Source organism: Clupea harengus, chromosome 11, assembly GCF_900700415.2.
Source record: "Clupea harengus chromosome 11, Ch_v2.0.2, whole genome shotgun sequence".
Lineage (NCBI taxonomy): Eukaryota > Metazoa > Chordata > Actinopteri > Clupeiformes > Clupeidae > Clupea > Clupea harengus.
The window spans coordinates 26499516-26511717 of NC_045162.1; the positions used below are offsets into that span (position 1 = coordinate 26499516).

A 12202-nucleotide genomic window follows, 5' to 3' on the forward strand; every position below is an offset into this window, starting at 1 on the left:
ATTTAACAGAAAATGACTATTTTGAGTGGAATAAATCTGACCTACCACAATGCAACAGTCAAACACCAAAAACAAATTTAAACAAGTAGGCATATTATTGCTGTGAGGTGAAACATCCCAGCACCTTAAGCTGCAAACACCCAAGAGTTTTAACTTGCAAAAACACTTCGATACTGCCTGAGGGCTTCAAGGACTGACTGACTCAGGCAGCAGAGAACTTAAAGGGGGCTGTGTTTTGTATCCTGTACATGAAGAGGATTTTACAAAGAACAACGAGAATCCCCGTAGAGTAGCAAAAACATCTCTGCCTCAGCAATGCACAAATTCTTCACTTGGTGCTACGGCCTTAACCTTAGCTCTGCAACCTTAGTATTTTAGACACACTAAAGAACCCAAATGCACCCTTGAATCGATCCCTATCCATCAGCCTACTTCAAAGCAGCCACAGCGTCAATCAAATCATTCTGAATTGTCTTAAACTATCTAGTGAAAACAGAAGAAGACTGTAAATTGTAAAGCTAGTAGATCATCGTAATGCGATATCACATCACCTCCCTGAAATCCCCTCTATTTACCGAATGTTCTCTTCCATCACACCCCTAAAGCTAGCTCCTAAAGACCTAGCAAGGCTAAGCTAGTCTCACTTACCCTTTTTAGGTGGTTTCTGCACACACACAGTCTCATTGTGTCTAGCAGTTGGCAGATGTGCATCCTCATCCACCAAATGATCTATTCTGACATTGCCCAGCGTGTTCATGTCATCAACATCTACTCTTGCCCATCTGTTGCACTTTGGTGCTCCATTACCAAAGGTCAGACATGCCCAGCAATAGGCCTACAGTTGATAAGCCTGAATGCTCCCTGTTAGCCATCGATGGCTGTCATACTAGTCTCATGGGAAAACTCATGGTGTCAGGTGTTGGTCTACCTCACACTTAAACTGCACTTTCTCTTCATAGCTCAGAGAAGATGCATATAAGGATCCTGTCGATAACATAATTTTTTGCTGAGAGCAAGAACATTGTCGTAATCTGACATGTATCATGTCTCTCTGTGTTTGAATGCAAGGAATAACTTAGCATAACTGTAGTACGAAAAGGGAGCGCAAGTGATGGTGATCGTAGACACAATCATCAATCAACTTTATATGAACGTGCATAGTTAATACAAAATACAAGGCAGTGCTTCAAAATCTGGGACAAAAGGTCAGTTGACTGATAACAAGTCACATTAAAACATTAAAATCTCTCTAGCCGTGATACCATTTGATCAGATGTAATTTTAAATTTGGCCAGTTGGGGCCACTATTTGTACAGCGTACTTGTATTTGTACAGCGTCAGGTTGTCTACCAGCAACACAGGTAAGTAATCCATCGTTCAATGTAACGGACACATACAGTTTGAATTCATGCATGTTGCTTCATCTGCTTAAAAATCCCCTGGTGTGCATGTGTGTGCGTGTGCACATGTATTATGAGCCAGCAGGGGGAAATAGGGATGCACTCCCAGCCCGACTCCAACACACACACACACACACACACACACACACACTCACACACCCACAGACTCACAAACACACACACACACACACACTCACACACCCACAGACTCACAAACACACACACACACACACACAGACACACACACACACACACACGCATACACACACACACACACTCACACACCCACAGACTCACACACACACACACACACACACACACACACACACCACATACAACACACACACCACTCACACACCCACAGACTCACAAACACACACACACACACACACGACACACACACACACACACACACGCATACACACACACACACACTCACACACCCACAGACTCACACACACACACACACACACAGACACACACACACACACACACACGCATACACACACACACACACTCACACACCCACAGACTCACACACACACACACACACACACACACACCACACACAACACACACACACACACACACACACACACACGTACGCATACAGGTAGTAACTCTGACATGGATCTGGCCCTGATATGGTCTCAATCATGTCCCAGAGTCCGTTCCTGCCTGGGCCGAGCTCAAACAGAGCTATCTGCAGCTCTGCAGTCTACTCTATAGATAATCTTTCATATCTCTTACCAACAGGCAGCTGTTTGGCAAATGGATTACTGCTGCAGGCTCAGGCACTCAACATTCCATGTGCACTAAAATTAGGCAGAAACATACACTATGCCTTGCAGAAGTGTAGCCATAAAGGTTTTCTCTAGGTTTAAATTTGCAAGACATGGCTGCTCTTCCTCGACCATGTATTGGATAGACTCCATACTGTCATGCTGCACATTTAAAGTAGTATATTTATCTTTAAACTGAAGCACACATCTTTTACTTTATTCCTATTCATCCTGTTCAGTCCTTTTTTCCTGCTCCCTTTGCCCACCTCTCTTCACATCCTAGCTTTGTGCCATGTTCATCCCTTTCTTTCTTGCACAGTCCAATCTTTGGCACGTGGCTTTTCTGAACTTGGTTCTGCTCAAGGCTTCTTCCTGTTAAATAGGTGTTTTGAACTCAGATGTTGCCTTGAGCTTGCTCACTCTGCCAGGGTTGTAACACTTGGGTCTGGGCGGCTAAGGACAGCCCTTATTGTTTATGGCCCTCTTAATAAATAAATAAATAAATAAATAAATAAATGGCATCATCATATTTTTTTTCATTTATCTCTCACCAGAATATGTCTCTTTGCAAACCTACAATTCATAAACCATTTATTTTCAACCGAACTACTTTGACATTTTCTGATAATGTTCAAGGCGTAGATTTTAAATATCTGTTTTTTTACATGATACATTTCATGACAAACAACTGGCTTCTGAGTGAGCTGAGTCATATTGCACTGTGAACCTCTCCCTCTTCAATCGCTTTAGAAATGAATACTTTATTCGTAATCATGTGGGAAAAACACATCTAATTATTATATATTAACTGGCAAAAATGTTCCTTTTTAATTTCATCAACCTCCATGTACAGTGCATGGCATGTTAAGGATCAAGACTCCAAAAGACGGTGTCAAACATCAAAGTATTCTCCTTTTATTGGAACATTCAAGCATGGCGAGACTGCAACAGATGAAAAGATTTCTCTCCAGCTGACTTGAACATCAAACACAATATTGTATGTAGTATACTTTTTTCTCATTTCATTTGGTCTGTAATCTTGAGGGCTTCTCCATCTAGATCAGCCCTACCAATAAGAATGTTCTTTGTCTGAAAGTCTCCAGGAAAGTGCACTCTAGGGTACACTAAAAATAAACGTTGGATCGCTGCCAGGATGGACTGTTCCAAAAACCATTGCCTCCCCCTCTGTTTATTCAACATCTCCTACGGGGCTGGTAGTTCAAGATTTACAAATATGTCAAGATGAGGTTCGCATTTTTTTTTTTTTAAGTCATTCTTTTCTCTCTTGGGGTACTTCTATATTCAATTAATTTCACTCAGCCTCCCAGAGTCAATCAGCCTGGACATCTCATTGGACAGCAGTGCTTTATCAGTATGAGAGATGGTTCAATCAAAGTTTCGATGCACTGTAAGTGGTGTGTGATAAACATGGAGGGTATCATTCTAGCTGACGGTGTCTCTTCATCTCAGATCATTTGCCTCATTTGAAACCTGGCATTTGGTAGAAACAGAAGGGAAATAGTGACCTTTGTCTATGGCTTATGTCTTGTCACACAGTGAGCCCAAAAGAGACATAAAAGGTTAAAAGAGAGACAAAACGCATTTGTCTAGGCCTGCCTGCCAAATAGTCATCCTGCACTGATGATGGATCTTTAGCTGTAGTGTTCACAAAAATACCTGTTTTTCATTCTTGGAAAAAAAAAAAAAAAAATTCACAGTGTTTAATTTCACAATGTTATAAATACACATTTCAAATACCAACGCATACATTTATGTCTGATATCTGTTTATAAATGATGTAAACAACGCATAACCGATAGCCTATCCCCTCCTCTCTTGACCTGTAAAAATGAAGAGGCCTCTGTTTTTCAGAGAGCTTTCTGTGTTCGGTACCTTCTACACTTGGTCAGGCTCTCTATTTCAGTCTCCTGTGTCAACACTAACATAAAATGCCACCTACCTGGTTTGTTTACCTGAATAATTGAAGGAAAAGGTTACACTTTCATGAAAATCACAATGTTGGACAAATATTACACATCCCATTAAAGGAGAGCATGACACAGAATATTGTTGTTCCCTGGTCACTCCCATCTTTAAAGATGGTTCCAGATTCCACCCTCTTTAGAGGCATGCTCTTCTCTGAAGATTATAAAGGGCATAGATTGCTGTGTGTAGTTCTTCGAAAGATAACAGATTATCAGACACTCAAAGACAGAATGCAATTGAGAAGGAGTTTATGTGTTAAGCCGTCAACCCAGAACCACAGAGAGAAATGAACTGCCTTCAGTATATATTGTATGCAACAAGGCACGCACAAATAAAGGTACCTGCTTTAATAGAAATAAATATGCGTATATATTCAGTACTACAGCTTGCTATATGTGAAGCCAGATTGTGAAAGTAAATACATGGATAGAGTGGGCAAGAGGGTGGAAGGTTTTTCCCGAATATACCATATGTATGCAACCATATAGGCCCTATTCAGAGCATTTAGACATGTTGTAGCACAAACATTGAGCTATACGTTCAATTCATAAACATTAGTCCTTTTTTGAATGCACCAGAAGCCAAACCACTGGGTTCTCATTAGTCTTCGATCTTCATGATGTTGGAGCAAGTGGCACGAGCCTCAGCCAATTCAAGCCTGCCAATCAGTCAGACATTGGTACAGTTGGTGGAGGGCGGGGTGTCCGCCTTGCTCCGGATCTCCTTGATGTTATTGAGGGGAGAGTCTCTGGTGAGCTTGCACCTGAACACCTGTTTGTACGCCTTGCGGAAGTTTTCCGACAGGAATGCGTAGATGATGGGATTGACCGATGAGTTGCTGTATGCTAGGCAGTGGGCGGTCACCCGGAACACGAACGACGCCTGGTTGAGTGGAAAATTCCCAAACTCCACCCACAAGTAGACCACATGATGGGGTAGCCAGGAAAAGCAGAAGACCACGACCACCACCAGCACTGTCTGAGCAGTCTGTCGAAGGAGAAGGTACGAGGCATGAGATGTACAAGTCAGTCAATCAACACATCAATGAGTCCATCCCTATATCCATTGGGCAATGAATTCCATCATTCACACATGCCATTCACACAAATGAATCTGGCATACAAGATCAACAGTGAAGTTTTCATAGCAGACAAGTTCATCAGAAAACAAGCACGGTCAGCATCAGAGCTGATGCAACTAAATGGAATCTCTAATCTCTCTAATCTCTAGTCTTTCCAACTTCACTTCACGTTAGTGTTTCTAGGTAAATTCTTCCCTCCCTAAATCCTCATGGTAAAACCTGATGTTTGCCACCAGAAATATCAATTTCATGCTCACTTTCCTGTCATCTCTCTGCTCCTCACTCTCTCTATCTCTCTCTCTCTCTCTCTCTCATTTCTCTCTCTCTCTCTCTCTCTCTCTCTCTCTATTTCTCTCTCCTCCTTGTCTTAGGTTAGCAGATTGATTTGCCATCATTTTGTGTAATTAGCACGCTACATGGGACATGCATAAAAGAGCGAGAGCGCACTACAGGTGCTGGCGAACAGTCTACAGGAAGATTCAAAATGTGTTGTTTCCCCACTATTGGGGTTGGGGGCGGTGAAGGTCCTTGGCTGGTGAGGAAGACTGATTCTACCATCCGCGCTGAGACCCACTGACACACCAGCATATGGAGTCTCTTACATCCATCTCATCCTGCTGGTGATGGGGACCTTCTCAGCTATAGAAGCCCATTTATGGAGATATCATTTATCCATACGTATTTATTCCAGCACAGATTCTTTCTTTCTTTTTTTTCAGTGAGTTAACTGAAACAGAAAGCCACCCATTGCTAATGGACCACCCATGAGGTGAAAACATTCACAGGGAAAATGTCAGAACCAAACATGACCCTTCCACAGCTAACCAGTAGAGGTCCTGTAATGGTGCCGTGACCCATGGGGTACTTATGTGTGGTTTTCCACCAGTTATCTCTGTGTTGTGTGCAGGATCTACATCTCACACACATCTTTTCTCATTCAAAAAGGCCACTGCACCTGGCCATAACCTGTGGGGTAGCACTTATTTCTATCAACTGACAGCTGAATATCAACTGAGCCACGGCGGAGGAAATCAAACAGCTAATTTTTCTTCTTCTCTTAGTACTCCATTTTGGGTCTTTTTCTAAAACGTTTGGCTATTGGCTTGGCTATGTCTCTCACCAGGCTGACTGGCAGAAATGCAAGACCATGCTTATGTGGAAAAGTAATCACACAATCACCCTGGGAGTTAATTTAAATGGGAGAGATTAAAAATTGATTGGGGAGAGTGTTACATCTTGTGTACACTGTGGCAGAATATAATATTCCAACTCACTACAAGGGCTGTATGCAAGCTAGACTGACAACTGTACAACAGTAAGTTTTGACCACACAAGCAGAATTTTGTCACATTGCAGTCCATATAAGTAATTAGGCTGACTATAGATTTATACTGAAGGCATCTTTCATTTACTGACATGTTACTGTGTTGCGTGGAAACGAGCCTATTGTGGTGGAACTACTATTTTATCAGACAGAATCACTATTATCAAAACAAATGTTCAAGCAATGTATTGTATAAAGTACTGTAGGTAAGTGTTAAAAAAAAATGACAGTGATGATCTATGACGGAAAAGGCTAGCTATGACCAGGTGATGGCCATGGTGTCCCTGTTGTGCTCTATGGCTATCACAGCATTTTCCATGAGATAATTCATGTTAAAATAACATACATTGATTTCTTCTCCATTGTAAGTTTCCCTTTACATTCCTTAATTCATTTGACCTTATGTCTGGCACTGCTCAGAAAAGCAGTTGCCAACTGCCTTTTATCAAAACAAGAAGTTTTGACCAATTTGGGGTGAGTTAGTGTGCTTTATTTAGAAACAGGAGAGAACTCCAAAAGCTAAAAATGTAACTTAAAAATATAGAAACATGCTGTCCATGTGTAATGTGTGCTTAAGCCTGATAACAACTTATACTTCAGGACTCCAGTCATATTTTCTCAGCTGTCTGTGACATGGACTTTCACAGCATTAGCGCAAGTGGCACTGTTGATAATAACAACTCTTACTTGAACAGCTTGTTCTCAAATTCACAGCGCAACTCAGGCATGGGTATTAACTGTTTGTGCTTAAATCATTTCTGCTAGCTGCAATATCCACCACCATGACAAACCACCGTGAGATATTCATCTCATTCAATGAAGCCTCATACAAGGATTATGTCCAGAAGCAAGGGGGGGGGGGGGCATAGATTTACCTGGAAATCTAATTTCCAGGTAAATCTATGGCTATTGTGTCCTCAACAATCAATGTCAATGTTCTGCAAGAAAGAGATAAAAATGAATAGTCTTCATGGCTCAAGATATTGAACAGCCTAAACATGCAGAATGACTGTGGCCATGGGGACGGACCTTCAACCACTGTCTGTAAATGATTGAGCCAAAAAAAAATGATAAAAGCCATGGACATAACAGCTAATGGACACACAATCATCTGTTCTACTTGCAATTGACAGTCTAGAAGATTGCTTGTAGTCTCATTTCTGTCTCTTCCCCCCCACTTAACGGCTTGCCGTGATTGTAGGATGACCAGAAACAGACCAAATGTGAGACGGGTAAGTTTGCAGAGGAGTTCACCGGCCCCCCACCTGCACAGTTTGACTGAGGGCCGTCACAGTCTGTTGACGACCGCCTTCAGCATGCTCTCTCTGCCATCGGATGAGAACCAGCCCATTAGAATACTATATTGCATTGCATTTGTAAGAGCCAGGTTGCTGCTTTCGACGTAGCGCTATTAAATAGAGTACAAACTATGCCGCAACGGCATACACAAGCGGCTCATGCGCCGGATGGGTAAAATATCTCATCCGTGTGTTCTTATTTCTGACAATTAAAAATCAAATGACATGTGAAATACGGGACATTATTTCAATATGACCAATGGTCATAATGATGTGCAGTACAACGCAAAGAGGGACTCCTGGTCACCCTGCGTGATTGCTTCCATCAACAATATCCACCCCTACTAATCAATGACCAACGGTTGAGTGTGTGTTCAAGGGTTTCCAGTCAAATGCAAAACAAGCGTCCTTATATCTTTGTGCTAAAATGTGTGCTTGTGAGCCATTCTGTGCCTCTGCCTGTGTTTTATGCAAAGGTCTCATAGGATTAAACCATTCTCTTTAGAGCAAATGCTTTGTACTATTAACACATAGCACATCTAGGTAGTTGTTTGTGAAGATGAATTTCAAGGACATGTTGCATTTACAAATACATCCATTATATATTAAAAATGAGCACATTTAAAAACTACAATTCGATTGCTGCCAGTGCTTGAAAATCACTTGATTGATAATACTATATTATACCAAACATACTACCAATTAATACTGCGAATGTCAATACCATCCGCTTTAAGGAAACAACCGTGGACCTATCTCTTCTCAAAAATATCAATCCAACATAAAATATCACATTTCCAGTCAGCATGATATTTACATTGACTTTTCTCATTAAATAGATTCAATGGACGTACCTTTTTCTTAGACGCTTCTGATTTTTTAGACATGTTTCTTAGTTTTTTGTGCAAGTGATTCAAGACCTGAGAATACAAAAAGCAGAATTTACAATTCATATGAAAATAACCGAAATAACTTCATTAAGAGTTGTTTTAAGGGTTGATTTAATATGAGTGTGTTAGAAACAACATGGAAGAGCTGCTATATTTGTACTCTTCTGTTGTAATTGTACGACTTACCTTTGCGTAACAGAAAGATATTAGTAAGAGGGGCAACACGTAACCGAAGACGAACGTGCACACCACATAGATCTTTTTATGATTTTGATTGGCCCATACTTCCCAGCAGTAGGTACTATTTTCTCTACTCTCAAACAGGATCTGATGGTAAGCCACAGGTGCTGCCATTGCCAGGGAGAGGATCCAAATTATTATCACCCCGACCAGGGCATGTCTCGCCACACGGATGGTGGACGACTTTCTCGAGTGAACTATGGCAATGTAGCGATCCACGGACATTGCAGACAGAGTGAAGATACTGACCAACATAGAGACCGTAAAGAAGTAGTGGATGAATTTACAAATGAAGGCACCCAGTACCCATGTTGGCATCATATAAATTGTGGATTGAAATGGGATGCAGAAGAGTAGGTAAAACAGGTCAGCGACGCTGAGGTTTAGGATAAAGATGTTGGTGGTGCTCCGTGGTTTTCCGGGCTTGCTCCTGGCAAGCACTGTTATGACCATGGAGTTGCCCATCACGCCCAACGTGAAAATGAGTCCAAATACGAGTAGCGTGATGAAGTTGTCCGTGCCAATCCCAAACAAAAGTTTATCAGACTGGCCGTTGGGCTCGGTTCTGTTGAAAAAACCCTCTCCATCACCGAAGTTACTAATCTCTGACGAGTTCATTGCGCCCTATATCAAAATGTCAAAAGGGTATTCCCCGAAATGTTTCTGTGTTTTCTTTTTTTAACGGATGTTCCCTCTTAGCCGAACCACAAGGTGTGTGAGTGAAGAGTTCTGTGTGATGTTCTCATACGAAGAGCTGCCATTCTTGTATGCATGAATCTCAGTCCTTAAAATACAGACTTTCTGTTGTTGGATAGTTGAGTTGCAATTATTGGCTGTCAATCAGTGCCTGAGCGTTGTTAATCAGCGTCTTTCCGTAGATGCTTAAAAAGGATCTTAAATCAGTTCTGTCTGAGGCTAATACCGTAGTCCTCTGCCAGCAACGGTTGTCCTTGGTAAGATTGGCACTCCTAGTCACCTAGTGTCTCCGCTCGCGCCAGCTGCTTCGTGCGTTTCCCCCTCAACCCCTTTTTCCCTCTGATATACTCTGGGCAGGTCTGCACCTCCCACGTCAGCACGCAGTTCCACTACCCCGCACCCAAATCACCCTGCCCCTTCACTTCTCAGAGCCCACCCTTTCACTCCTCCTCTCGTGCAGTAATGGTAAGCTAGACTCGGGAGAATGTTATAGGTATGTTAGCCCTAATGGTTTGGTAGCAACTAAAAGGCTTCTTTTTTTGTTCAATGGTGTAGATATCTTGATATTGTGACCCTAATATTGGAGCCATGCTAGATAATAGGAGAGGTCTCCAATAAGAAAGATCATCTTAAGATCTTTTGTAGGGACTACTTGGCAATGATCAGTTCTGAGGTCTATTCTGTAACTGGCAGGTTGACTGTAAGATGAGTTTGCAACACACTATGCAGACAAGTACAGAATCTATATTTTAATGACTAATGTTAGTAATATTGGAGGGTTCACTAATTAAATTACTTGCCAATGGGCCTCAAGCAAGTTTGATCTATGTTTTAGCTTTACCTTGATTGATCATTTGGTTTCCAAGCAGTTCAGTAGTTTTTTTTCCCATGTCCCAGTACTAGTGTCATCATACCTCACAGAGCTTCTTAGTAACATGGTGACAGACCCTTGGCCCCTTGACCCCTGATTGTTCAGTAAACAACTCACAAGCACTTACCTTTCAAAACAATGAGTTGGTCTTACTGGGTGTATTGGCTAAGCAAGCTATCGCTATCTCAGCAGAACAACTGAAAGATGTATCTCCATTGGAGAACAATAGCATGTTGAGCAAAGAGTCTGCCACAGCGTTCATGATATTATGTTCATTATACACCAAAATAGAATTCAGATGGCCTTTTTCTCTCTCGTTTCTACCCGTTGCATTTTTAATCATTTTAATTATTGAACAGGTCATTAGAAGAATCATCACAGAACATTTATTGCATATGATTGAGTTCCTCAAAGAGATGGATAATATTTAATGTTTGGATGCTTTTTTTTTAGTAACCTCTTGTTATGGTACCATCTCCTTGGAAACACTGCAATCTAGAAAAACAAGCCTCTCTGTCTCTCCCCACTGCTCTGGCTCGCCTCGTCCATGATTCCGGTCCCAGCTTCGGGAGGCAATGAAATGGTCGGAGAAAGGGTTCAGCGAGTGCAACAGCAACAGCACCAGACTGAGGTAGGCAGAGCATGTTCTGGTCCTGGTCTCAGGTCAGTCTGACGAAACAGGGTCCCCTCTCTCTCTATTCCTGCCTGGCTATGCCATCTCAGCAGGCTTCAAGAGACTCAAGGTGCCCCTCTCCAGAGGTGGAAGAACTGGGCTGTTCTGTGCAGGTTTGTGCACACGGAATACCCAGCCTGCCATAAATAAAACAAAATTAATTGATGAAAATGAATAGATTATTTCAATTGGCCTGTCCCTCCCTGTGTAAGATGCAGAAGAGGTGAAGATTCAATTAGCATGTGGGTAAAGGGGCATCAAAACAAATTGCAGTAATATGCATACACTTTCCACAAATGTATGAGGAACTTTTATTTTTGGCAGTGTAAGCATCCATATGGCCTTTATTGTAATGCAAGCTGACACTATAGTGTAACTGGTCAGCGACATCATTTGATTGAATATTTAAAGACATTTTCTGATATTAACTGTTTTTCACTAAAGAGAAATAGATGGCTGCTGATGACCTTTAGTTATATGTAGACATAATATCTCTTTATTGTCTTCTGTCTGATCTTTGGAAGCTGCCCAAGTGGCCCAGAAATATGACCCATTGAGATGTGCCAGTCTCCACTAGATGGGGCTATGCTCTGTTGTCCAGGGCAACACATACTTAATGTCATTATCCAGAGTGGCCACTCACTCATCTGCTGGGGATTGGGTCTCCATTAGTATTCATCCATCCTAATATTAGAAGAAACACTCGAACCACAGAAAAAAAAAAAAATGCAAGGATGTTGTTTGAACTATGCTAAGTAACATGTCGATTGTATTGATAGTTCCTCCCATTCTTGAGGCCAGAGCCCTCAGGCCTGTATGGCGAAGAGAGCTGATGGTTCTTTGTTCACGCTGTCACCCCTCCAGGTGCCATAAACAGAGGATACATTTTCTCAACTCCATCTTTCATGCCTTATAGCCCTACCCATTCCCATGCGATAACAATAATGTGTTTGCACTGCTG

General features: G+C 41.8%; 1 protein-coding gene across 1 annotated transcript; it reads right to left on the minus strand.

The window, feature by feature from the left end:
• Positions 1–4024: 4024 nt before the first annotated feature.
• Positions 4025–10247, minus strand: galr1a (galanin receptor 1a). Its single transcript, XM_012820440.3, has 3 exons — positions 8948–10247; positions 8726–8791; positions 4025–5155 (listed from the first exon to the last, which is right to left on the minus strand). Exons 1-3 carry the CDS (start codon positions 9617–9619, stop codon positions 4838–4840), a joined length of 1056 nt encoding a protein of 351 aa, XP_012675894.2. The 5' UTR covers positions 9620–10247; the 3' UTR covers positions 4025–4837.
• Positions 10248–12202: the final 1955 nt, after the last annotated feature.